We start from the raw sequence: 27,848 nt of genomic DNA, 5'->3' as shown, positions 1-27,848 counted from the left end.
CCAACTCGGCATTCTTACAGTTGAGTCGCGCTGGTCAGATCGTAGTTGTAAAAGAAGATAAAAAATGTGTTAGATAATTCCATGGTGTCCCCTCGCCGCTAGTAACCCGAAACTCCGTTTTCATTTATCGTACAAGTTCGTGTGTGGTGTTTGATTCTTCAGCTCCGCTCCTTCACCCGTTGCAACCCACCGAACCGAACACTACATCACGATTGTGACAGTTTGCACTATTGAAAACTTTGCAAAATAGCAACCGGTTGACGTATTTAGACGTTATTAGTGAAAAAAAGTGAAAGTGCCATTTAGCTTAAAATAGGCAGTGACAATTCTAAGCCTGATGCAAAAATTAAAGGGAATAAAGATTTAACAATTATTCAGACGCAAAATATCGACGCAGAGCAGCATTTGCCACAGGATGTAAAAATCAATATTTTATTAATTTTGTTAGCATGAGTAATAGGGTAAAAATGGCTTAAAACAAAATATATATCTGTAACTCGACTGTTTCAAAAAGAAAAGTGTATGAACCATATTACCAAAATCAGTTCAACCCCTGGATTGATCACCTTTAACGTGGACGAAAGGGACAATGATGATGATGATGATGAAGAACCGTCCACAAAACACTTGGACAAGCATAAGACGGACAGGAGAAAAGCATCGGAAACTGCTACAGTATGAACAAGAAAAACGGGAACAAGGCTCTTCTAATACGGATTGACATGAGAGAATAGACCTTTCCCAACCCCGAGGACAACAGATGTTAACAAAGGAGATTACTACAAGCATCAGACTCCAAAACGCAAACTCCAAACTATGTATATTGAAAAGGTATCGTGCAAATATCACAATAGAAAGAAACATATGATTACAAACGAAGAATATAATGAAACAAAAAATATAATTGTAAATAGAGAGTTTAAAACAGTTACACGATAATTTGAATCACTAAGATAGATGTCACAGACAATGTGCATAATGCACATAATACTAACAAATACAATGATTATGGGCATCAGAATAGGAGTAAACAGCATAATTACCGTCAGAATCTAAATCAATTATGCTCAGTAACCGAAATAATAACAGCAATGCCTTAAAAACAGTCAAACAAATAATAATTGAAACGATAATAAAAGATACAATAAAACAAAAATGATAATCAAAAATTCAACTCCAATTTGAGTTTTTAGAACATAAATCTAAGGACAATAACGAATGGAGAATAAACTGGGTTTTGCTAATACCGAAAATGTTGCGTAGAGGAAGATCCAATCACTATAAATAACTTTTGCCCTAAAATAACCGATTTAAAAGATAATATTCCTATGTATAAACCAAACTATAAAAAAAAAAAATTAGGCTCAGACAGGACCAGGCAGGTAAAATAAAGAAGAATGATATAATTGTGTTGTATTTTTGATTGGTTCGTACTATGGTTAATTTAACACACGCGTTTTACTAATTTAGCTAACAGGTTACATTTTATTGTTGCTCCCTATTCGTGTTTCCACTCGCTTGACCGATTATTTGCGAGTGTCCTGACGACCACGCGCTAGACCCGAACACCGCGCAGCTCTTGAATGCCTAGGGGCGTATTCTACTCGTCACAACAAACTAGTAATGGGAGAAATGAAGATTTCGTCGGAATCGATTCCGGCTAGCCCCGAAGTTTTCTCCGGAATCGATTCCGGATTGTAGGTCCGGACCCAGTTTCTGGAATCGATTCCGAAATCAGCTCCGGGATTAGTTCCGGAATTGGCTCCGGAAATTGTTCCGGAATCAGCTCCGGAATTGGTTCTGAAATTGGCTCCGGAATTGAAATTGGCTCCGGCATCGGAATTAGGCCCAAAATCAGCATTGCCTTCGAACCGGAGTCGGTTTCGAAAACTCCATAGGAATATGCGTTTGGGTCCAATAATGCTAAGTATTGATACCTGCAAAAAAATAAAATTTACGATGTAAACGATCCATTCTCATGGAGATTCTCTGAGTGATTTCGCTTCTGGAACTTCTTATTTCAATTCAAGAACTAATTTTTATCCCGGTGCTAATTCTGGATTCCGAAGTCAATCTTGATTTCGTTACAGAGGCAAATTGCGATTCGCAGGTTGATTCCGATTCCGGAGCCGATTCCGATTCCGGAATCGGCTCCGAGATTGAATCCAGAATCGACTCCAGAATCAGAATCAGTTCCAGCATCGGAATCGGTTCTAAAAATGATTCTGAGCACAGAATCGGAATCGGGTAGGTCCGATTCCAAGCCCCCACCACTACAATAAATTGAACATTCAGTTTCTCCATGTAACTCGTCTATCATACTTGCTCCAATGAAAGCTACAGATGGTAATAACAAATGGCGACTTGCAGTAGATTTCAGGGAATTGAACAAAAATATTAAACATCAGCTAGGGAGTGCAAAATACTTAACATCCTCAATTGTCTAGATTCCTTAAAATACCTTAAGAAAATAATTGAAGAAAATTTATACCAACTTATAAAACATTAACACGCCTTTCCAAGTGCGAGAAAAACATTACCAAACACAAAAATTTATTAGAACGCACTTCAAAGCGTAAAAACATAGCATTGCATTATAGCAACTGTAAAACTTCGAGGCGTTTACAAGACCTTTTTGGCTCGATCAGACGAATCAACGAGACTGTTGCCAACGCGCTGGCCGTACAACCTTTTAGAAGACGAGTAAGATTTCCCGACACTAACACACATGATCATTTCAGTTTGAGACCTAAATAGCAAGTGTTTCTTTGCATCCACAATTACAGTTTTTATACTATTGGCTTAATGTTCTAACGTGGAAAGAATATGTTCTCTCCATTCCACGCATTTTTCTGTTTTGTTAACGCCTTTACTTTTGACGTGCCTACGCGCCAATCTTCCTATGAGGTGTCCCAAGTGTTTTGTTTAATGTCAAGAGCTATAGATGGAATTGCGATCTTTTTTTTATTGCCTTTCTTCGACGAAGACTTGGTTGCATCGCATAGGAATTTTCTTTTTGGCAGAACTGTATCTAACTCATGAATTTTATACTTGTTTAGAATGTATCCCTGCACTGTCAAGTAGCTAAAGTTACTGCTTTCTTGAATTTATTACCCGGTTAAGTCACATAAATGTAAGATTTTCCAACGCTTCTCACAATCGGTCCTCGCTTGACGACAGTCCCATGTGCATGCAGTTATCCTAGGTTGAACCGTTGTAGGGTTCGTTTCTGATTTTCTAGATGCTAGAACGTGCAAGTCAAGAAGGACCTGCTGGCCTTACTGGGTGCGTAATATATTTTTAGACTTATGCTGTTTGAAGGTTCGCTATACTCGTTTGTTGCTTATCGCGTTGATGCACGTTTGTTTGCCAGGCACTTGAAACATGTTACAGGCGTTTTAAATTCATAATCTTATCCGTTAAAATTTAATATTCAAGATAAAGAAAGCCGTCCCTACTGAATAAAAAAAAATAATGAAGAAAATGTCTTTCATGTCGATTCCAAGAATTGGTCGTTAAAGAAAATCTTTTGAATTCGAATTGGAATTTCGCCGTAAAAGATAAATAAAAAGTTCGTTAAAATAATTGATTAAATTAAAATTGTCGCGTTCTAATCAGCAACCGTCAGTTCATAAATTATGAAATAGGAGACAAAAACCACTGCGTAATCATAAAAGCCAAAAACTGACCTTACAGGATAATTGCAACCAAATGACAGAAAACCGAAAGCGAAAGTAAACCGCAAAACATAATCGTATAAATAAAGATGCACGATAAGACCAGAGCACACTCTCACTCACGTACCAAGAGATTCAACACGCATTCGCTCAGCTCAGCATTCGCACCCACTCGTTGAGATTCATTCTTATAGTTGAGTCGCGCTGGTCAGATCGTAGTTGTAAAACAAGAAAAATGTGTAAGTAATTCCATGGTGTCCCCTCCCCCCTAGTAAGCCTCGATGGCTTATAGTTTAACAGTGTCCAATTTCCGAAACTCCGTTTGCATTTACTGTATGAGTTTGTGTGAGATGTTTGATTCTTTTCGGTAACGCTCCTAGACCCGTCGCAGCCCACCGAACCGAGCACTAGTGTTTCGCTGCATTTAAAGCGCCGAAAGCTCTGCCCTAATTGGTAGCCACTTTTAGTTATCAGTTGTACAATAGATTGCAATACTCCCTCATCGACTAAAGTGCAAGTTTGCACTCTTGCACTCCACCAAGTTCTCCCACGGTGTTCAAATTTTGCCTCGATCATCAGCTCGACGCGCAAGGTTGACCCAACTCGCGATTCCGAATCCAAAATGCCGACATACCAAGTGCTTTGCGCATGTCTTTTGAACTCAACGTAAGTTTGAACGAGTGACGTAACCGATACGTGAAGAATGTTTACGCATTGGCGTTGCGTTCCGTACGATTTCCTTGCTCGTTCTACACCCATTCACTGTATCCAAATGTCCAGTGAGCTCCAGGGCAAAAAGAGCCGACAGATCTTAGCATTTTTGTTCTTTTTCAGATTAACGGAAAGCATTCAGAAAGAAGTACGCATTGGCAGAGGCGATAAGCGTAGTAAGCAATTACGGGAGCCCTGTTTATGAGGGGGCCCGTGTATCTGAAGTCAAGCATGTATAACAGTTGATAGAGTATGTATGGGGCGTTTTTCAGTATGTATGACTTTAGACCTTCAGATACATCGAGAGATAGTAAGTAAGTAAGTTTGAGCCGGTCTCGTAGTACAGTCGTCAACTCGTTAGACTTAACAACATGCCCGTCATGGGTTCAATCCCCAAATAGATCGCGCCGCCATACGTAGGACCGACTATCCTGCTATGGGGGGGAATCAATTAGTCACTGAAAGCCAAGCCCACAAGAGGGTACAGGCAGGCCTTGACCGACATCGGTTGTTGAGCCAAAGAAGAAGAAGAGTATGTATGGCACTGTATTACCAAGAAGGATCTCGTGGGTGATCGACGTTGGGGCTCCTAGCCCGATGAACTCTGAGAACCCTGAGATTTTTATAAGTGGAAATGTTCTATTATCCAAGACGTGTGAATCATGTATAGGGAGCATAAACTATTTTTACTACTTAGGGCCCCCGACACTGCAAACCCGCCACTGCGCAATGGGGTGGGTAAGAGAGCAAAATAACTGTCCGATAAGCGATGCAAGACCCTTGGTACTATGGACAATGTCTAGCAGCTAGTTTGGTTTAATTTATAGTACGTTCTGCATAGTCGACTGACATCATCGACGTCACGGTTGATTGGTTTATACAGTATGACCTCATTGGTTGAGATACGATTATGTGTTAAGTAGTGAGTTCACAATTGATAGTTGAGTTGTTTGACATACCCCGATTGTGATGAATAAAAGGGAAACATACAAAAATGTTCAGAAGCCTTTGTGGACCAAAGAAAAAAACCCAAGCAGTTTTATTATTGGTTTATCCACTTTTTGTGTATTTTGTTATTACTACACTTTTTACAGTGATACATGATAAAAAAATCCAATCTGAATGTAATACAGTGAAATCTCTCTAAGATGCAGTCTTTTTAATTGGTTCTTTAAAATAAACACCTTGTCGGTCCCGTCATATTCCATACATTTTATGTCTCTTCAAGATGAATGTCTCTCGAAGACGAATATCCTTTAAGCTGTATATGAAAAAACGGTCTCCGTTTGAGTTAGGTAATGGAAATTAGTGGTGGGTCATACGATTCATTTCACGACCCGACCAGGAGTCGGAAGTGAGCCAGGTGGAATCAATTCCGAGCTGAGGGTGCAGCGGGTCGGAGTCGGAATCAAATCTGACCCATGGGTGCAACGAGTTCGGGTCGACCCGGATGTTTAGGTACGAGAAAGCATAAGCGACTCCGACCCGGTAGGTTCGGGTCGACTCGCTCATCACTAATGCAATATACAGCCGTACCGGCGAACTCGTTCGTTCCTGGGAACGTTCGCCGCGACGCTCATTTTCACTCATTTCATAGCCCTCTAGATCAAAAATTAGAAAACCGTATAGATTTTGTTCTGGCCAACCTAGTAGTACAACCCTGTCCACTCATGAGCGACGAATGTTTCTCGTCTAACGAGTTCGCCGGTACGGCTGATATATTCTTCAGATACGTCAAACGAGAGATAAGCCGAGATGTCTGACACGGATCATTATATAAAATCAGTATTTTCACACTTTTTCTCTAACACTCGAGTCACATAATTGGCCCGTATATTTAATCTATTTCCATTTTGCCTGTATTAGGTGTCTTTTGTATAGGTTGTAGCTAACATGAAGGTTTCATATAGAATTTGCTTCCAAAGTGTTCTGCAGATGTTGCTGAATGTCCCTCATAGCAATCCAAAACTTCGTGATTTGGCTCAATTTGTTTGCATGTACGAGATGTAATCATGCGCATATGGAAGGGTGCAAACACATAGCGCCACCCCATTAGGGTCTGCGAACCAACTGATATGCTCACGCACTAACACTCTGGCGCAGCATCGCAGTAAGCTTTGAGCAGTTAGCGAGAACGGACGGAATTTCGTGCGAGTCGTTTGACCACGATACAGGGTTTACCGAGTGGCTTTCAAATGTGAACATATTTGTCCTTTGCTCGCTTGAAGTTTTTCAGCAGCTTTCACATATTCTTTTTGTATTAAAATAAAATATATTATTTTTGTGTAAATATAATATCTGATAGCTGTTGAAAAACATTCCGAGGGCAGAGAATAATGCCTTGTCAGCGGAAAGTAGCTCGAAAAAACCTGTAAGTGCTTATCATAAGTGTGTTTGTGTTTTGTGTTCTGTACCAAATCTACGCAATTGCTCCAGTCAGCCGATTTCAAAGAATCTTGCCTACAGTGAAAGTGACGCAAATTGTCCAGACAAGTGATTTATATTAGTTCTGGTATCATACACAGAAAGCTCAATTGGATGGAAGTAGGGGAAAGCCTGAATATTCCTTTGAATATGCCACAAAACACAATTTTTCTTTCATTACTGTATGCCTCCACCCTTTATCTATGGATTAAAATTGCCAAATAGAATGAAAACAACTTAAAATCATGAAAACAGTGTAAAATAAAAGTTGATGTTTTACGAGAAGCTACTTTGACACACGGGGTAAAATGGGCATAGCCCTGGGGCAAAATGGGCATATGTAAACAAACTGTGAAACGTCAAAACACTGGGGCAATATGGGTCACAACAACTGCGCTTAGGTAATGGTCTATGCTTTTGCGCACGTTTCGTGATCCGATCCGACTCTGATAAATTCGGAATCGACTCCGGAAGGTAGGTCCGCGCTGCAATATCCGGAGTCGTACGGAGTCGCCCGGAGTCGCCCGGAGTCGAAGTCATCCGGAGTCATCCGGAGTCATCCGGAGTCGATCGGAGTCGTTCGGAGTCGTCCGGAGTCGTTCGGAGTCGTCCGGAGTCGTCCAGAGTCGCCCGGAGTCGGAGTTGTCCGGAGACGTTCGGAGTCGTTCGAAGTCGTTCGGAGTCGTCGGAGTCGGAGTCGTTCGGAGTCGTCCGGAGTCGTCCGGAGTCGTCCGGAGTTGTCCGGAGTCGTCCGGAGTCGTCCGGAGTCGTCCGGAGTCGTCCGGAGTCGTCCGGAGTCGTCCGGAGTCGTCCGGAGTTGTCCGGAGTCGTCTGGAGTCGTCCGGAGTCGTCCGGAGTCGTCCGGAGTCGTCCGGAGTCGTTCGGAGTCGTTTGGAGTCGTTCGGAGTCGTTCGGAGTCGTTCGGAGTCGTTCGGAGTCGTTCGGAGTCGTCGACTCCGGACGACTCCGGTCGACTCCGGACGACTCCGGTCGACTCCGGTCGACTCCGAACGACTCCGACTCCGGGCGGATCTAGTGGTTCCATTTTGCCGGAGTCGGAATCGAACTAACAATAGTCGTAGTCGGATCGGAGCCGTGGGTGCGCTCCATACAGCACATCATTAGTGCCTGATATCATTATTGAGGCGACAAATACAACACCATAACCTCACCAAGCGCCGTATGTCAAAAGCATCTGCCCATTTTGTCCCAAACGTAGCTGCCCATTTTGCCCCACGTGAAGCATTTTTGTATTTTTTGTTACATTAGTAAAAATACGCATTCAATCGCCTTGCTTTCTTCAGATAAATTGTATATAAATATCATATCTTTAAAAACATATCATGTAAAACTTTAACGCATTTCTGTGGCACTGGTTTAAGCTTATTTTCGAAGTGGCAAAAATTACATCAATATGCTACTAAACCTTATTTTGCATTTTTCTTGGTTATTTGTTATGTAAGGGATATGAAACTTACATGGTGTTCATAGAACACTCTAATGAATACATTTTGAGCTTTGGACAGTATCTTTGTAGTCAAATAATGCTTAAATAGAGGGTGCCCATTTTGCCCCACATGCCCATTTTGCCCCGCTTTCCCCTACATGCGGTCCTCGAGATATACGGTACCTCTTATACGCGTATTCGGGGATACGTGGTTTTCTAAATTTGACTGGCTAATTGAACTGATATGACTCATGCATTGTCAAATAAAGAAATAAATTTTCTTCTGGTTGAACTATGTAATAATTTAAGAAGGTTTTACGTTGTTATATACAGTCAGAATTATATATAATAATTTCTAAAACTTATCACACGAAGCAAAATTATACGAAAATAAGTGATATTTTGTCGGAAAACCCTAAAATTCAACATACGAAATTCGAGATACGCGGTATTTTGCGACTGATTTCGATCCCCATTAACCGTATGTCTCGGGGATCCCGTGTATAAATTGAACTTTGAATACACCGATAATTACCGGTTAAACTAAACTCCAACACTAGCTCCATAAGAACCATAGTTACTGCTTAACATTATGTTGCTACGTGTGGGGCAATCTTGATTCGAGTCGCAAATTGTAGAAAAAGATATGGTAGAGCCGGGTCTGTCCAATCCGAAGACGTGATAGCACTCTCTGATCTTGGTATGTCTCGTCATGGTGATCTCATGGTTTTGATCTTTCTTAGGACAGAGCGACCGCTGCTAAACCAATCACCGTTGCAACTATTGGCGATATTAGTTTTGCTAAGGCAAATGAAGTAGATTGTTTTATTAATAGCGACTTTGAGTCTCGCGTCTCACGGCGTTGTGGTAGCAGGCCGGTTTTATTACGTCCTGCGTTGGCTAGTCGATCTGCTATTTTGTTTGTGTGAATACTTGTGTGACCAGGAATCCAGTAGAATGCGACATGGGGTGAATTCGGTATATTGCATAGTTGATGGATGTTCGGGTCACTGGTGGTTCCAGATTCAAGTGCTTTAAGGACACTTGCACACCTGTAGTTTCCACAACTATTGTAATCATTTGTACTTATCTGTCGATGTAGATCAGATGGTGGTAGCACAGCGGATGGCGGTATGGTGAACTAGTGCTATTGTTTTTGGAAATGTTCCCATTGCCAGTCTTGCTACTACCACCAAGATCTGTGCCAGTGGCGGCTCCATGCCGGCTTGCGCCAAACACTTCGACGCGCACCACCATTATTATTTTGATGCCGTAGAGTAGTTTTGGTAGAAGCCAGCTGTTGATAATTTGAAGATGGATTTGACGGAAAGTGTGATGATGTTCAACAACACCCGTTGTCGGTTAAGGCCTGCTTGTGCACTTTTGTGGGCTTGGTTTTCAGTGACTTATTGATTTACCATTAGCAGGATAGTCAGTCCTGCGTATGGGCCACGGTCCATTCGGGACTTAACACTTTGACCGCCGGCCTGACGTCACAGTTTTTGAGTGAGCACGTAGCGCATGGCAAGAGAGCGATGAGAGCGACAGTTTCTCGTGCAATTGTTATCACTCTTTTGTTTCATTGCGATAAGCGGCGTAGCACATGTCGTTCTCGTTCTCTCTTTCCTACCTCTTTCGTTCTCAAGAGATTTACTGAGCGTCAGATGCGAAGCTGAACGGCGAGCAAAACCGTCATGCGAATTTATATGACACGGCGCTTAACGTGTTAAACGCATGACTGTACCATAAGACCGACCCAAGGATTGTTATTTTAGATTGAGATTGTGAAATTGTGTAACCTGTCCAACGTGACCATTTTTGTACTATATTAACTTTTTATTGTAAAATTTTGCGATATTGAGTGCTACAGTTTATGTTATGATGTAAACTCACGCATACTCTCAGCAGTTCGAGTGTACGCATGGTTTTCTTCGGGATCGTGAGAATATGCGCTTGTAAAAAAATTAGGCCAATCTCTCATGCAGCTATGAGATCACAATCTTCAATGCTTAAAAAAATGGTTCAGTAGTTTGCAATTATTGGCTCTTACTGATTAATTATAGCTATTACTCAATCGTATAAGGCAATTCATAAAAAGCACCTTTACACTATCATTGTCAAAGGGTATGGCAATACATGTTTTATGTAAATGATGGCAGTATTATTATTAATACTTTATGCCTTTTTTACTAATCTCCACACGTTCTTATGTTATCTATGACCTCCTTTTAACACAATTCTTTCGATAACTAATCTTGTTTTGTTCTTTCCAGATTTCTATCAACACATCTCCCATCCTTTGCAATGATCCTCGTTTGGATGTACTGTGTCTGCCCGACGGTTTTACTGGTAGCAGACACCAGTACCGGCAATGACTGTACCATAACAAATAGGTCTAGAGTATGCTGGATAGTTGAATGCCCAGGTTCAAATGTTCATCTCTCGATCAACGTTAAAAATCGCAAACTTAATGTGACATGTTCCGACAAACCAAACTTTGAGCTGCTTCGGGACCAACCCAATCTACGGAGCCTCACTTTCGACCAGCTGATCTATCAAGACTGCCCACTTCCGGTTGGTTATCAGTCGCTTCTGGAGTTACTTTCAGCCTTTCTCGATCACACCCAACTATCATATATTGTTGAGTTGATTTTAATAAACAATGCAGACCTATCAGCGAATGTAACGCTTGATCCGCCGCTATTTGCCGGACTCCACAAACTACAAACTCTTGTGATCGATAATTATGCTGTATCGTTCGACAAACCACTGCCGCTCCAACAACTGCCAAGCGGTGTTAATCGCTTTTCGGGTTCAATTTTACACCAGCTCCAGCAAAAACAGCACCGCCATTCCATTGCTGAAGGTGATTGGGAAATGAATATAATGCCAAGCGGATTGGTTTCCATTGTGCCCAATCTTCAAATGTTGACTCTCCACAGACATAATTTTAAGCAAATTGAACACTTTGCGAAGCTACCGAGCTTGACTTATTTTAACATCAGTTCGAATCAACTGATGTCACTACACGATGACATGTTCTATGGACTTCCAAACCTCACATTTATTGACCTGTCGTCAAATAAACTAACCAGACTATCCGCCAAATTGTTCCGGATGAACAAGAACCTGAACAACTTTATCGCAGATAATCAGAATGGTTCTGGACTTGTACTAGAAGATAAACTGTTCGCCGATCTAAGGAGGCTTATAAAAGTGTCTGTATCGAACTGTAAAATAACAGCGCTACCGGAATGTCTCTTCGCTGGAGCCACCGGGATAACATTTATCGACTTCAGCAGCAACAAGCTGCAAAGCCTTCCAGAACATTTGTTTCGTTGTTTGTCCAACTTGCGGTGGCTTTATTTACAGGACAACGAGCTAATGAGAATGCTACCAGACACCCTGCTGCAGGATGCAATCAATTTGCGTGTTCTTCACCTTTGCTATAACAAACTAACCATGCTGAACAAGTAAGGTCTCTTCATACCACCTTCGCGGACATAAAATCCAAATAATTTAATTCTATCTCGTCCAATTCTTTTAGACATCTACTGAAATCTCTAAGGCATTTGGAAAAGTTACATCTCGAACATAACCAGCTACATATGATCGATGTGGATGCGTTCACGTCTCAGACAGAGTCCCTAATAACGCTCAATCTCAGTCGCAACAGCATTACGCTAAATGAAGATAACAGAGATGTATTCTACAGCAATGAGGAAATCAACATTACATCCGGGATTATTTTCAGCACTTTGAACAAAGTTCAGTACCTGGATCTTTCGTTTAATGCTATTGTAAAAATATTAGATCCCTTTAAAAATTTTATGAAAGACCTTCGAACGCTCGACCTATCTCACAACCTGATCACACACGTTGGCTATAAAGACTTGCTATTTCCATCACCCAATATCGATCTAGTTAATTTGGAGTCAAACAAGATTACCCATCTCGACTTCGACCGTAGCCGGATTGAAACGCGCCATCGCTTACCGAAGGAAATTCTTCTTGCTAATAATCCACTCAACTGTGACTGCATGTCCTACCCGTTAGTAACATATCTAAAAGCGGAACCAGACTCCAGTAAATCGTTCCTGCTAAAGGGACTTCAATGTGCTCAGCCGTCCAAACTGTTTGGACTCCAACCGCAAGACGTGCAACTGGAGGATTTGGTTTGCGAAATTGATACCTTCTCGGAATTCTGTCCGGCCGAGTGTAAATGCTACAAACGGGCCGTAGATCAATGTGCCATAGTAAACTGTAACGCAGCGAACCTTACCCATGTGCCCATCATCCACAGCCCCTCTAACATCGGGTGCAATTTTATCGAACTGCATCTGGCACAGAATAAACTGCATTATCTATCCAACGCGGGTGAGGGATGGAATTTCGTTCGTTGGCTTAACGTATCAAACAACAGCCTTGGCACTTTGTTTGCAGAAAGTCTACCCGAAATGCTTGAGCTGCTCGATGTCTCTGGCAATCAATTAACCGCGATCGATGCCGCCCTCATAGGCAAATTAAATCAATCCACCCTGCATAACATCAGCCTTGCGTTGAATCCATGGGATTGTTATTGTGAAAATCAACTGCTTACCTTTGTAGTCGATAATGTGGCGCGCATAACCGATTACTACACCCTCCAGTGTATCGACGGTAAACCGATAAACCTGGCTACTTTGAAAGAGCTGTGTGGTACGATAATTTTGTCTCGTTTGTATATCAGCGTGGCAGTTTCAATGGCGTCGGTTGGCTGTTTGCTCTGCATATGGTTGTATGCAAAATTCAACTTGGCGATCAAAGTGTGGCTTTTTAGGCATAACTTGCTGCAGTGGTTGGTTACGGAGGAGCATACTGATATGAATAAGAGATACGACGCATTCATCTCATACTCGCACAAGGATGAGGATTTCGTCACGAAAGAACTGTTGCCGAGGCTTGAGAGCGAAGAGCTCAACTTCAAAATCTGCTGGCACGTGCGTGACTTTGTGCCGGGGGAGATGATCGCCAACGAGGTTAGTGATTGTCTTGATCTTCCATATTTGTTCCAAGTTTTTCAAGTTCAAATATTTTTTGTCAACCTTCCCATCATCGATTTAATAATAGACTGAATCGTCTCATACCGCGATCTTCCCCATGATCCTGTTCCTATTTATACTAGATCGTTCTCTTCAATAATTTGAACCATCTTTTCTATTGTTTACAAGGTGCCTAGATATAGTACAGGTGGATCCTTAGGTCTGTTTTTGGAAGCTATGATGGATGGAGATTGGCAGATTGGGAGTAAATGTTGCTAAGGACTTTGTATGAGTTGCTAAGTAACTTTGAACTCCCTAGCTGTCAAATGAAAATTTGTCAAAGTACAATGGACGAACCTGTAGTAATTTATGGGCCTTGATTGTTTCCTATTTTTCAATTCATAACTCACTTATTCTATACATTTTTACACACCCCGTTCAGCTCTCACTCTCATTCCCTACAGTAATGATTGGCGTTTTATATTTATCTGTAGCTGTTATATTACTCCTTCCAGATAGCGAAAGCTGTTGAAGAATCGCGTCGCACAATTATTATCCTCTCGCTCAATTATTTCGAGTCCATGTGGGGCCAAATGGAATTCAGCGCGGCGTACTTACAGTCGTTGGTAGACAAGCACAACCGTGTTATTCCCATCATTTATCAAGACATTGGAGATATTGATCAACTCGATCCACAGCTCCGAGCGTACCTCAAGACCAACACGTATGTCCGCTGGGACGATCCGTGGTTCTGGGATAAGCTGCACTACGCCATGCCTCGTAAGCGTCGGCCGAAGGATGTGCAGACAACCGACAACATGCGCATGGCTTCGGGGGATAAATTAAATTTGCCGATCATCATGACGCCTCCTATCAAATAAAAAAAAATCTCATTCATTTTCACTCCAGCTAAATATAGAGATAGAGATAATATAGAGAATCGTGCATGCAGTTGGCATGTCATTTACGGCACTAAGAGCATTCGATTTAAGTAGTGATAAGCGTAAAGTGTAATATAAAATCTTACAATTAGTTATAATTAATTTATAAAAGAATGACAGTTTGTACATATAGTGGCTTACTGATAATACAGCTGCAAATGATTTGTACTGTGAGATGACATGTACTGCCCATACAATTTAATTTGTTGGAACAAGCTTGTCCTCTCTGAGACAATTATGCGTATTCTAATTCTTAATGTCAATTAATTTTGGAGACCCATCTAAACAACAGATCAGCCGCCTCTGATGCCTCTGAGCCATGAGAAAAGGCATAGCACGCATTTTGTTCTACATATTCGTCGTGGTAAACGGCAACGGCAAACATACACATACCAAATCTTAAAGCGATCTCAAATACGAGAAGACGTTTCATTACAGCTACATTGCCAATTTTGTTCTGTTTCTCATTAAGTAATTTAATTAAGCCTGATGATTTTATATCAATTATGGATGGTGTAATATTTTATTTATGAAATAAAACTAACAGCCATCTCTACAGCAATGAAATCTTGTTGAAAACACTGACAAACTAAAATCAACTGTAAATGTCCATGAACTTTGTTTCATTTTGGCGTACTGTCCTGCGCCGTTGCGCTGGGCGATACTCTGTCCTTGATTGAACAATGTTCAGCAAGGCATCAGCAATTCAGTTGGTCGTTAAATGTTTATTTATAGTTGAACACTGTTCAAGAGCTGCTTCACATTGTTTGCTTGGTCTTGAAAACAGTGTATGTTCAACAGTTCTTAGTACGACGTATTGGGTTTCACTGTAAAGTCGTCAACTCGTACGACATGGGTTCAAGTCTCGTATGGACCTTGCTCGTGTGCACCTCATACGTAGGATTGTTTATCTTGCTAGATATGAGTAATCTATAAGTAACGGGTCGTTAAGCTCATTAGTGTGTGCTTAGGCAGAAGTAGAATAAGAAGAAAAGTTAAAATGAAGTTTTGTATCCGTGTTATCCGGTTATCACAATCGTTTCAAGCATGGTGCCGCTGTCATGGAATCGCAAAAGCGTCTCGAGGTCTTGGGATGAATCATAAAGCCTCATGTAACATTGTGGCGATGATTGTGAGCTATATCGGTATTTTTACAGTTTTTGCTATGTATGCTGCAAAGTTTACCGGCCACTGTTACATAAAAACAGCAACGCATTTTTTGACAAAATCTCTAAACCCATTCCTATGACGGCAGCTACCGGTTTTGAAAATGAAGCGAGTGGTTGTCCCTTACAGAACTGATATTAAAATGTGATCAAAATTCATGTCAGCTTGTAGGAAAACCAGTTTATCTAACAAGTGTAAATTAAGATTGATAGTTCTTTCAAATTTACTTGGGCTTTAACTTAACTGTCAGTTTGGTTTTGCTGAAAAGGGATGGCAGTGTATATTTTCATGGTTTTTAGTGTTTTAGTTTGAGGTTTAACAGTGCATTTTGAGTTGCAAAATCCAAAATCGTGGTGTAAATAAATAATTGGTAAGGTAAAGTAAGTTGATAGGATGGTTTATACCTCCTCGCAATAAGTAATAACATTAATTTTATTTTACTCGTGTGGTATTTCTTCTCACTTTGAGTGGTAATTAACAATTGCTTTGCTTATTCTAAAACCGATCATTACATTATATTGTATCGTATCAAAATGACCGAATGAATATACATATGTTTTCGTTCCATTGGACTGGTATTGAATAGAGAAAAAACGATCGGAACTAATCCCAAATTGTCAATTAATGTTATTGTTATAAACCAACTAAAAACATTTTGTTGTCTTACTTTCTTGTTCAATGTAATTGCTAATATTTACAAAAGTGTCTATTTTCATTATAGTTAAACGATATAAATGTACATGTTAATTATACGACAAAATATAAAATTTCTCCTCCCCGACGGGGAATCGAACCCCGGTCTCCCGCGTGACAGGCGGGGATACTGACCACTATACTATCGAGGATGTTAAATATTTGCCGCGTAATTAGAGGACTGGTCAGCAGCATGTTTGGTAGTGCATAATTTTTACTTTACAAATAACGCCACTCTCAAAATTATTTGCGGAGCCCTGGATCTCCAAAGTCAATATCCACACGACTGAGATCTCAGTTATGGTAAACTCTCAATCAATCTCTCTCAATAGGAAAAACTTTCATTATGGGAAGCCCTAGTTACTACATAAAACAGGTTGCTCATTAGATACACCATTACAGGGGTTTCCAGAGGTTCTCATAGTTGTGGGACAGTTCCTTGACTTTTACTTTTGGGAAGTGGACTTCATATGTTGATAATTGGACTCTATGGCACCCTTTTTGGACAGGCTCCTTGGAAATCCTATTTGATTTGCTCAACAAGGATGCTATAGAGTCCAATTCCCATTACATTAAGTTCATTTCACTTCAGAAATAGTCAATAAAGTGTCCCACAGCTATTAGAACTCCTGGAAAACCCTGTAATGAGGACCGCGGAGAAACTGTATTTTTAATTTCCTTGTGAGTAAAATTTCGCGACACTCAGATATAATATCAAGTTTAGCGAATAAAAATCGTTATTCGATATGATTCTTACTTAATTTGTTTTGTTTTTGTTAAATGTTAGTATACAAAACAAGAATTTATTTTGACAATTTGTCACTTGATAGTTAGAATCGTTAGTTCGATGTTGAAGAAAATGCTAGTAAAAAATTATTTTATTTACACTCTAAATAAATGAAAATTTCGGTAAAAATAATCTTGGCCATTAATACAATTCCATATTCCATTCCAAACAAATGAAATAACTATTTATCTAGAACTCAATCGTTGTTACTCTTTGTTGCTTTAAAATTTGCATGATCCATGGATCCTCTGTTGAATATGGAACTCTTATGCAATATAATGATTTTTGAGAATAAATTATCTTAAATTATTTTTAAATAGTTCTCAAATTCGTATTAAATTTATCGCAAAAAATATTTTTGTCTTTCATAGTTTCAATTAAACTTTTCAAGAGTTAGATAAATAATGAAGCTTTGTATAGAAGAAGACAAAACTACCACCAATTGTATAACAATAGCATACTTCTGTCAAATTCCAGTAATTCTAGATAAAGAAAGCAAAGAAACAAAGTTTTGCTTGCTTTATTTTATTTACTCTAATCCGAAAGTGCACAACAAATTCTATATTTATAAAATAAACAATTTTCTCCCCGACGGGGAATCGAACCCCGGTCTCCCGCGTGACAGGCGGGGATACTGACCACTATACTATCGAGGAAGTTATAATCAACTTGTTTAATTACACCATGCATGAACAGCATAGTAGCAAAGACTCTTACAGCTATCATGTCTATGGTCGTGTCTAATCTATTTTTACCGGACAAATTGATTAAAAATGAATGTGAGGGATTGAATTGTTTAATTTAAATTTTAGGTTCATACAAACAGAAACTGTAGCTCTAAGTTTTGTTCTGTCTTGATATTCTTGATATGCTGGAAATTATTTTTGTAATAGGCAATACTAAGAAATTACGTTGGGCAACAACTTTTTGATCTGCATAGCAAGATTTACGGTAGCGGCATGTATAGCGCATTCTCTTCATTTGTTTTTTTTTTTCAAAAAGCAATAGTGTAACAAGTAGTGAATTAAGAATGACCAATTTTATTCGAAACATCGGAATATCTTACATTGTTCTAAAGATTCACATCTAAAGATTTGAACGCTTGTTAAATTTTGCAGAATACGAGTAAAAATTAGATCAAACTAAAATTTAACTAAACTTGTTTAAAACGACTAACTCTGTTAGTTGAAACTTGTAATGTTAACGAATTTATTTTAAAAAGGCGGAAAGAAAAAATGGACACAATTTTCGATTGAATATTTAAAGTGCTATTTTTTCAAGAAAAATAAATTAAGTTAAATCAGAGATACAAAATCAACTATAGTACAAGTGCAAGAGAAAATAAAAAAGAGATGCAATATGATACGGAAATTGTGAAATATTTAAACCAACAAAAAATGTTACAACGCTAAAATATAACATAAATCATAACAAAAATTAATACAACAATAACATTTTAATATAAAAAACCTAATAAGTTGACCTTTAACAACGTTTACGTATAAAGTACCCTTACACAATGATTTGAATTATATTGTTATTATATCGTAAAATTCCGCTATAATTTAACGCATCAATTATTTTGACTGTTTTAATAAGCCTGCAAGGAGTTCGATGAGGCTTACTAATATACAGGTTGTGGCCGAGATACGTATAGGTTGAATTTCATGATTTCCGTATAAATGTTCACGAACTGTTGTGTAAATTGATTATTTGATATAATAAAAATTAAAATTTGAATCTTTTTGAATGATTTTTAATATTCGGCCGAATGGGAATTTTACATCTGGCAATTGATATGTTAAATCCGTAAAATTGCTCAATAAACTGTCAAATTGCGAAAAACGCATATCTACTTATTCTCATATATGAGGTATCGCGTATCTCGGGGTCTGCCCGTTTTTAAATTAAACTCGATTTTCACGGTTTGTGCAAAAAATTCCGATATTTCTGGCTTTTAAGAGGATATATTTTTAGGAAAAGGCAATTTATGCTGCAGTGGACAATTCTTGAAGCAAATTGTAAAGATTTGACATTTGATGTGTTTTAAATTAAGAAATCCGTGCATCTCCGAATCCGCATCAGTCGAAAACCGTGTAATTCGTTAACAGAGTATAGCATTCTTCTGCCAGATACCACTTATTATTGATTGAAGTCAACAATTCTTCTTCTTCTTCTTGAAAGAAGTCAACAATTAAAACGTAAAATCTATATAAATTTAGATTACATATAAATATTAACAGATAATGCATAATTTAATTAATAATGAAATAACAAGAATAACGATTAAATTTAATCACAATTAATCATGATTTATGAAAAAGAAACAAAACAAATATTCTCCCCGACGGGGAATCGAACCCCGGTCTCCCGCGTGACAGGCGGGGATACTGACCACTATACTATCGAGGATGTTAATCAATAAAAGTACAAGTAACTGCAGACAGAGCAGCATATTTATAAGTGTATATATTACCATTATTTCGTTTACACTAAGTACGAATTGGAAACGATTGCATTAGGGGAACTGGGGGTAGTTTCGACACCTTAAGGTTTTCCCCTGATTGCAATACTTTTGCCAATGTAAACTTTCTAGTAGATATGGAAATAGCTTTTTTGATGTATTACGTACCATCTTACGAGAAACTACGGTTCCTGGTACATTGTATCGGAGTGAGGTATCTGTCATCTGACTTTTCGACACTTGATCGTCCAGGCGATCATAGAAACCTTTAGGAGGTTTCCCTTATTGGAAACGTTGGAGTTTAGAGGCCTTACCTTGGGTAGGGGGACATAACTAAACTCTTTAAATGAGAAGTCGATAGATGTTGGATGGGCATAGTCCTATCCTGACAGTCCGAACGAATCTGACTTGCCACGGTCGGATTTGGTTTTATTTATACTCAATAAGTTTCGTACATTTGGTTTTGGAATGTGTTTTTGTCCTAATTAAAGGTTATTGATATGAAGTACAATTAATACATTTTATTGGTGTGAGGTGTCTATCAATTTGTCCCTATGCTGCGCTTTTAGTGTTTTTACAAAGGTTCTGGAAAGTTTCAACTGTTCTAGCCAAAGAACGAGTGCGTTCGTCGATCTTTGCCTACACTGCGCTTTTAGCAATAAGTTGCTATGCGTTCTCTGTTTGTCCACTTTGCTGCAGTAACGCTTGAATTGCTTATGTTGCCCGTTTCGGTTGTTTTTGATAAGTGTGTCACGTCTGTTATTTGTTTGAATGGACGGCCTGAACTCTTCCGGTTGCGGTGCTATGGTATGATCTGATTTGCTGAATGTGTTATAATGAATGTGTTACAATGGTGTGGTTTGGCTTTCCGAAATGTGTTACGATGTGTCTATAGCTGATAGTGTGTATTATAATAAGTGCTGTATAGCAGATATGCTACAATGTGTCTCAATGGTTTTTATCTATGGACGGTATGGTCTGGGTATGTTGCTATGGTGGGGATTGATTTGCTGATGTATTATAAAAATGTGTTGCAATAGTGTGATTTGGCTTTCCGAAGTGTTTTACAATGTATCTATAGCTGATAGTGTGGTTTATAATAAGTTCTGTTCTGCAGATATGCTACAGTAGATGCTAATGTAGAACTTTACTTAACTTTACTTTACTGAAAACGGATGGGGCATAATTCTTAAAGATTTAAAATTCACAGAACCTTTCCAACTCCAAGAATTCAGCTAGAAAAAGATGTACATTAAACATCATAAAATAATATGCTTATTCTTCTTACTTGAATTGGTTTGTTGATGTTTTCATAGACGTCAGTCATGGATATGTCAAGCATTTTAAGTCGAGAGAGGGAGTCGACATAACCACAAGATCCGCTCATTGAGGCTGCATAAAATATAGATGTAACAAACTTCTGATAACATATTTTTTCCCCAGCTGTTTCTAAAATCGCACCCATTGTACAGGCGAATATTGCGTTGAGTAACAACTGTTCAGCTGAGTATACACAAGAAAATGTCCGAAACGTTTCAGTACAATTACAAACACATAATTAAAAACCGCTATACAAAAAAAATCTATCGTTGTCATTTGCACTTTGAGATTATAGTCCCATTATAAATAAATGCAAAATTTATTATCGGTAAGCAGATAGGAAAATTAAGAAATACCAAATATATGTCTCTAAGGCATTTTTTTACTGTGAGTCAACCGCTTCATTTACAAAACTCTAAACTGTATGTTCCAAAATTATTGAAATTAAGTAAAGTAGTTATTAATTTCTATGATCGATTCAAAATATAACAATTGTTATACCAATTTTGGAAATTTTTATGAAAATTTTTATTTTTAGGAATAAGCAATGGCTTTAGAATTTATAAAATTTCATTATTTGTTCCTCAAAAGATAATCAAATTGCACGGGTTTTGTATGGTTTATGTGATGTTTAATGACAATTGTAGAAAAAATGCTGAAGTACCCTGTAAAAATATCATGATTCTTACAAGAGTAAATAATTGATGAGTTGCAGACAAAACTAGGTGCGTTAGAGTCAAAAATTGATGCCTTAGAGTCCAAATTTGGTGACAACGACTGTAATTGCTTTACATGTAGCGTTTATTTTTTCCCCATCAATTGTTTGGTGGGGAACCCATTGTGCAAAGATTTCAACACAAGAGGACTGTCCTCTTGTGCTTAGATCGGTTTACCATCATTCGTAAGTAAGATGAAATCACTCTTCAACGTAAACTGTATCGTGGTGTTGGTGCTGTGCCTAAGCAATGCGTTTGCCAGTGATACTAATATGGATAACCAAACTGAGAAAGCAATCCCACAAGTGTCCGCAAGCGCACAGCCGCATGTGACCAGCAATTATTCTCATTCTGGACGAATTGTTAACGGAAAGGCTGCGGATATCGCATCATTCCCGTACATAGTGGGTTTGCGCGTGAAAAACGTTTGTGTGTGTGGAGCTAGTGTTATTACATACTGGCACGCTTTGACTGCTGCTCACTGTGTATACTTCAATCAAAACATTTCTGAGGTAGGAAGGCATCCTTACGTATCTGTCTTCATTTGATTCTGCTTCTCACAGTCTACCTCTACAGATCACGCTACACGGTGGCAGTGCGTCGCTGAGCAAAGGTGGAATTGTGTTTTACGCCAGCAAAATCGTAATTCATCCATTGTTTAACGTTGAAACAGCTGATTACGACGCAGCAATAATCCAGGTGAAAAACTCCTTCCAAGGATACAAAAAAATTGCTCGCATACCTCTCCAAAACGCGGAAGTTCCTAGCAATACTTTATGCTGCGTGGCTGGATGGGGTTATAATGGACAAACATATCCAGACAATCTGCAATATGCCGCCCTGCTAGCAATATCACAACGGCAATGCTCAGAAGCATGGTTTGGCTTAACTACACCCGAGTGAGTTGGAAATACGATTTTTAGTATTGTTTTATTGTTGTTTTTATACATTCACCTGCTTTAATTTTAGAAATATTTGTGCTCAGCGAGGCAAAAACGGGGACTTGTGTGCTGGCGATAGCGGAGGTCCATTGGTCTGTAACGGAAAGCTAACAGGTGTCACTTCGTATGGTGGAGAAGGTTGCCGGAGTGAACTACCGTCAGTTTTCACTAAAATTACGGCTCCTGCCATTAGGCTTTTTATTAAGACTTATGCGGGAATTTGAGATACTTCTCATGTTTCTATTCCTGCGTTACTTTCAGGACTTCTTGGACCGTTTCGCTTGAAAAGCAAACTACTATTGCAGGGTGTGCAAACTATGAAACAGTAGAGCAAATTTGTCTAATTTTTGGTGTTACACTGATGAGCTTAGAAGAGCAGAATCATTATCCTTTTTATCATTCTGGATATGTTTCCCAATTTTATATTCAGATTTTCAAGAGTACAACACAAGCAACAAGCCAGGGACGCATAATAACAGTAGTCTTTCGTCATCGAGTCAGTCACCAGAAGTGAAACATGGATCTGGAGGGATAGGCAATTTTAACGGGATAAAGAGAGCAAGATGATCCAGAATTTCAAAGCATAAATAGCAATATTAGTATGTTTTGTGTTTGTATGTAAAAGTATTCTATAAAAAGCAAAAATAGCAATATTAGTATACGCGTACATGAACGTGGATGTGTTCAATAAAACCATACAACAAGGTCTCCGGACCATATTATGTAGCAAGATTTGGAAAACACCAAAAAGTGTAACCTGGCAAATAAGATGGTCAGAAATGAAATTAAGCATGATTAGAGTATTTGGTATAAATTGAGTTCGGGATAACAGGTTGTTCTGTGCTTAAAACGGTACTAAAATACTAAATTACGGTTAATAATATATTACGGTGTTGTATACCGCCTATCAAGCAGGGGGCAGAGAACCTTGGATTGCAGATAAACGAGGCAAAGACCAAACTGATGGTGGTAACATCAGCGGTAAAGTCTTTTTAGGCTGTCCACAAGGACAGAGGAGGCGTGGTAGGGCTAAATTGAGGTGGCAAGATGGCGTGGAGCGTACGCCATTAAGGTCGGGATAGCGGACTGGCAAACGAAGGCGCGAAACCGGACCTGGTACTGTGTGACCTATTGTTGAAGACTTAACCTAAGAAACAGGAACAATGAAACAGTATGAGAAAACACTCTTTACGTAATTAAATATCAAATGGTTTGATTTTTGCGTGTGCAAATTCGATTCGGCGAAGCCCTGTAACCGGCGTAACTAGTGTTTGCAAAACGTTTACAAACGTTTACAACTCTAGACCCAAATTGTTAAACAATTATTATAATAGGCTATTAAAAAAAGAACTACAACAATCTATGAAGATTTTGTCCGACTCTTGCTCCAAAACATATGAAATGTAAAAGCGAATGTTGCATTACGAAACAGCTGTTCAGCTGTATAAATATACGAAAATTTCCGGAACGTACAACAACAAATACAAAATCTATGACGTCAATGCATAATGTCTGTCAGATTTAATGTTCACCTTGGAACTCTGACTAAAACTGATTACATACACAGTGAGACTATGGCTTACTAAAACTGGTTGAATCAAATAAGAGTATGCAGAATCCCAAGAATATTACAAATAATTCAAACAAATGTTTGAACTAAGCAACAACTAACATTAAGATCATGAAGTTTCGTAGAAAAATGTTTTTATCGAAGTACATGAGGGAGAGTCTGTATGCTTTTGATTATTTTTATAGCTTCTGTTAAACATTTGAGTGTCAGATGTTTGTTATAAAGTAAATGGAATAATTTATATAAAAAGCCAAATTAGCCATTTATTATCTTGAAGGCACTTACACAGAAAGTGTATTTCGATCTGAATTAGATGGATGTAAGACCATAACTAAAGAGTATCCTCATCGATGTGTGATAAAAGAAACTCTGAAAACTGTTTAAAGGAACAGTCCAGGAAGTCACATGACCACCCGATCGGTGAACATATGAACTATTCCTGTCCAGGAGTTTGGTGCTACTGTTTGTTATATGCTTATCTGTCTTAAAAACAAGTCATTAATGTTTGCCATATCTCACTGTGCGATGAGATACAACACTTGTTTAAATGAGTGTCTGGGCGTGCGACTGTTGTAAGCTGACACGCAAATAAATGCCAAAGAACATAAGAAGACAATCCTGATGTGCTTTAAATACCATGAGAGCTTCACCACAGTACCACAGTTGCTGCAGTATCAAGATGGTATCACTGGTAAAGGTCCTTTGTGCCGTGGTTTTGGTGTCGTGCCCAAGTCATGTGTTTGCTAGTGACATTAATATGAAAAACCATACTGAAAAAGCAATTCAAAAAGCGTTCACAACTTCACTACAGCTTGAAACCAGCAATTATTCCCATTCAGGACGAATTTTTAATGGAAAGAATGCTAATATCGCATCATACCGTTACGTAGTGTGTCTACTTGAGAACAAATCTTGTGAATGTGGAGCTAGTGTTATTACGTACTATCACGCGTTGACTGCAGCTCACTGTGTGTACCCCAATCCGAACATTTCTAAGGTAAGAATGGCATCGTTATGTAGCTGTGTTCATTTGCTTCTAACATTGCTGCTTCTCTACAGTTTGCGTTGTACGGAGGCAGTGCGTCGCTGAGCAAAGGTGGGATCGTGTTTTATCTCAGTAAAATCGTAATTCATCCTTTATATAATCCAAAGACAAACTATTACGACGTAGCAATACTTCAAGTGAAAAAATCCCTAGAAGGATACAAAAACATTGCTCGCATACCACTGCAAGACGCTGAAGTTCCTAGCAATACTTTATGTTACGTAGCTGGATGGGGCTATAATTTAAAGACTAATCCAGATAATCTACAATATGCCACCCAACTAACAGTGTCACAACAACAATGCTCTGCTGCTTGGCCTGGTTCAATTATGTCCGCGTATGTTGAGATTATTATTTTAGTTTATTGTTTATTTTTGTAATGTAACATTAAGTTTTTTCTATCCTATTGTTTTACTTTTAGGAACATTTGCACTAAGCAAGGCACAGACGGAGATTTATGTAACGGCGATAGTGGAGGCCCATTGGTCTGCAAAGGCAAGCTAACAGGTGTCATTTCTTTTGGTGGAATACCCTGTGACAGTAGTCCACCTACCGTTTTTGCTAAAGTTTCAGCTCCTACCATTCGGTCATTTATTAAAACATATGCGGGAATTTAAAATGTATTAAAAAATAAATGCTGCACAGTGTTATTTGATTAAAGCATTCTCGTAAAATGACTAACATCTTTCTTGTAATCCGCCGGTCAGTCGTACCCAACTGAGCCAGACTCCGTACCCTAACCACTCTCGACTCGACTCGACTCTGCCATCTTGTGAAAATTTCTGGCGAGTCTGGATGAGACTCATCCGTTTGATCCGGAAAAAGAAAGAAATGTAATACCTTCACTGGTGAGATAAAGTAATAAACCCTCATAAGTTATTACGCAGGATAAGCATCGGTTCGGTTGCGGAATCGGAGGCTGGAAAGTGATGTGACAAATTTTTGCACGGTGGTTCTTGTGGTTGTTTGATCGGAAGACTAATGGAACATATTTTTCGCTTTTGTTTTGGTTCACTTGGTGGGTGGTTCATCCGTCAATCAGATCAGAGGTCAATCAGATCAATGAATTTATCACGTAGGGCAAGCAAATTCAAACCGTATGCAATATTCGACGCAAAACAATTTCAAAGGGGAATCGAAATTCGTTTCTTAATATAGACCAGAATCTAGACCAGATAAACGATCGAATAGCCTTGTCATACAACCATAATGTTATGTATGTAATTCACCGCTTCAAGAAAGCTACTCGCGGTCCGTTAAATTTTAATCAATAAATATCAAATAAAAAAAACCTGAAGCATAACTTCTTAAAACGATTAATGACCAAAGTACAAGTGGAAGCGAATATAGAGAATATTGTTCAAATGATATAGGCTCAAAGAAATTATTCAGCTTCACGCACCAGCTAAATGGATACTCAACAGAAAAAAAAACACTCTGACGTGACCGTCTTCGTAATGTTTTGAAATGCAAATAGATTATTATTAACAATATTCAGTCTTATACCATACTGGTTGTTATAGTATGTGTGCCTGACCGACATGCCTTGAGGTGGTGGTAGTGCGAAATTATGGAAGAAAACATCCAAGTTTCTAGCGTAGAATTTTCGGAATCGGTTTTTCATGATCTTAAACCAACTTGGCCATCGTAACATCGGCAGGGCTGTTACAGAAGTCTCAATTTAAAAACAGCGAAATCCGCGCCAGGCTTTTGAAATCCGCGCCAAAATTTAAAATCCGTGCCAAAACTTAAACTCCGCGCCTATACGAAAGCAACACATAGAATTGTTGAATTCTTCTTCTTCTTCTTCTTTGGCTCAACAACCGATGTCGGTCAAGGCCTTCCTGTACCCACTTGTGGGCCTGGTCGTATTGCTAAATCAAGGTATTGATAACATAAAATAAACTCAACAATATAGAACAAAACCTTTGGTGTTTAATGTTTTGCGAGGTTAGAGCCTTTGTAACAGCCTTTGTTCATACTTGTTAATTAAAAAAACGCCTTGCCTATGTGACAACAATTCGTTACTTATGAATGTTGTATTACTGAAGAGATCTATTCTGCTTATTTCTCGAATTCACAAAATTATTAAACAAAATATTTGGTAGAAGTTCAATGTTACGTACTATGCCTAACTAATACTTATTTCATAATCTGTGCTTGGCACTACAAAAAAAGTCAATTGCATCACTAATCTTTCTTCAATTCAACTAGTTTTTTCTGCGCATCTGCCTCTTCACTCAGTAACTTTTCACGTTGTTCCACCGTTATTTTTAAACAAGCCACTTGAGGGTTGTTTTTGAGAGGCGAATGCTAAAAAGCCTCGTAAAAAATTAAAACAACAACAACATCTTGAGGGTTGTCATTTTTCAGTTTTTTCAACTGAGCACTTATAATATTAGTTAACTCCTCACTTGCTTCACGTTTCTTTTTAACTACATTTTTCTGTTCTTCAACTTCCATTTCATGCTGCTCAATCGTAAATCTGCATTCTTCTTTTTTTTTGTTTTTCTTTTTCAATTTTTTTGTTGTGTGTCTACCTAGCCAGTTTTGCTTTTAATAATAATTCTTTTGGTGGAATAAACTTTTCTATATCATTGTGTAAAAATTGCATTCCATTGATTATGTTTTTTCGATGGTTGAAGAGTTCTTTTGACATACATGAGCTTTTTTCTGAGCTTGTAAGACGAGAAGCGTCGTTCAGTCTCAGCATTGGAATGGGAAATAGTGATGACAATTTGGAACAGTTTTTTGAGTTCAATGAAATTATGCTGCCGGAAAAGAACAGCATAAAACTCCAAATCATCATTATAAAGTGGAAGGGAATGCTTCAAATTTTTTAGTACCACAATTTCTTCAAAAACACGAACTTTGTCGAGTTTAAAATCAACCTTTTAAGCTAGTTTCAACATTTTTTCCTCTGC

At 38.7% G+C, this 27,848-nt stretch overlaps 3 protein-coding genes and 3 non-coding genes across 6 annotated transcripts; 3 read left to right on the top strand and 3 right to left on the bottom strand.

Annotated features, from left to right (window-relative positions):
• Positions 1-5,551: 5,551 nt before the first annotated feature.
• On the top strand, positions 5,552-16,791 carry LOC120959268 (protein toll-like). Its single transcript, XM_049609282.1, has 4 exons — positions 5,552-6,759; positions 10,533-11,732; positions 11,807-13,277; positions 13,796-16,791. Exons 1-4 carry the CDS (start codon positions 6,725-6,727, stop codon positions 14,159-14,161), a joined length of 3,072 nt encoding a protein of 1,023 aa, XP_049465239.1. The 5' UTR covers positions 5,552-6,724; the 3' UTR covers positions 14,162-16,791.
• Trnad-guc (transfer RNA aspartic acid (anticodon GUC)) lies at positions 16,162-16,233 on the bottom strand. Its single transcript has one exon. It is a non-coding gene; the product is annotated as a tRNA-Asp (tRNA).
• A 661-nt stretch (positions 16,792-17,452) lies between the features above and the next one.
• Positions 17,453-17,524, bottom strand: Trnad-guc (transfer RNA aspartic acid (anticodon GUC)). The gene has a single exon. It is a non-coding gene; the product is annotated as a tRNA-Asp (tRNA).
• Positions 17,525-19,208: 1,684 nt separating this feature from the next.
• Positions 19,209-19,280, bottom strand: Trnad-guc (transfer RNA aspartic acid (anticodon GUC)). The gene has a single exon. It is a non-coding gene; the product is annotated as a tRNA-Asp (tRNA).
• Positions 19,281-21,552: 2,272 nt separating this feature from the next.
• LOC125907400 (trypsin delta-like) lies at positions 21,553-23,571 on the top strand. The gene is made up of 3 exons (XM_049609307.1): positions 21,553-21,880; positions 21,945-22,267; positions 22,338-23,571. Exons 1-3 carry the CDS (start codon positions 21,563-21,565, stop codon positions 22,531-22,533), a joined length of 837 nt encoding a protein of 278 aa, XP_049465264.1. The 5' UTR covers positions 21,553-21,562; the 3' UTR covers positions 22,534-23,571.
• An 80-nt stretch (positions 23,572-23,651) lies between these two features.
• LOC120959421 (trypsin delta-like) lies at positions 23,652-25,583 on the top strand. Its single transcript, XM_040382791.2, has 3 exons — positions 23,652-24,876; positions 24,939-25,261; positions 25,346-25,583. The coding sequence occupies exons 1-3, from the start codon at positions 24,517-24,519 to the stop codon at positions 25,539-25,541; spliced, it is 879 nt and encodes a 292-aa protein (XP_040238725.2). The 5' UTR covers positions 23,652-24,516; the 3' UTR covers positions 25,542-25,583.
• Positions 25,584-27,848: the final 2,265 nt, after the last annotated feature.

This window comes from Anopheles coluzzii, chromosome 3, assembly GCF_943734685.1.
Source record: "Anopheles coluzzii chromosome 3, AcolN3, whole genome shotgun sequence".
Lineage (NCBI taxonomy): Eukaryota > Metazoa > Arthropoda > Insecta > Diptera > Culicidae > Anopheles > Anopheles coluzzii.
This window is presented reverse-complemented; position numbering and strand designations above follow the sequence as displayed.

Excerpts from the sequence above, each read along its gene's own strand:
- LOC120959268 (XM_049609282.1), top strand. The coding sequence starts at position 6,725 with ATGCCTTGTCAGCGGAAAGTAGCTCGAAAAAACCT. Across the intron at positions 6,760-10,532 it reads AAAGTAGCTCGAAAAAACCT|ATTTCTATCAACACATCTCC; the intron begins GTAAGTGCTTAT and ends TGTTCTTTCCAG. Across the intron at positions 11,733-11,806 it reads AAACTAACCATGCTGAACAA|ACATCTACTGAAATCTCTAA; the intron begins GTAAGGTCTCTT and ends CAATTCTTTTAG.
- LOC125907400 (XM_049609307.1), top strand. The coding sequence starts at position 21,563 with ATGAAATCACTCTTCAACGTAAACTGTATCGTGGTGTTGGTGCTGTGC. Across the intron at positions 21,881-21,944 it reads TCAATCAAAACATTTCTGAG|ATCACGCTACACGGTGGCAG; the intron begins GTAGGAAGGCAT and ends CTACCTCTACAG. Across the intron at positions 22,268-22,337 it reads TTTGGCTTAACTACACCCGA|AAATATTTGTGCTCAGCGAG; the intron begins GTGAGTTGGAAA and ends CTTTAATTTTAG.
- LOC120959421 (XM_040382791.2), top strand. The coding sequence starts at position 24,517 with ATGAGAGCTTCACCACAGTACCACAGTTGCTGCAGTATCAAGATGGTA. Across the intron at positions 24,877-24,938 it reads CCAATCCGAACATTTCTAAG|TTTGCGTTGTACGGAGGCAG; the intron begins GTAAGAATGGCA and ends GCTTCTCTACAG. Across the intron at positions 25,262-25,345 it reads CCTGGTTCAATTATGTCCGC|GAACATTTGCACTAAGCAAG; the intron begins GTATGTTGAGAT and ends TTTTACTTTTAG.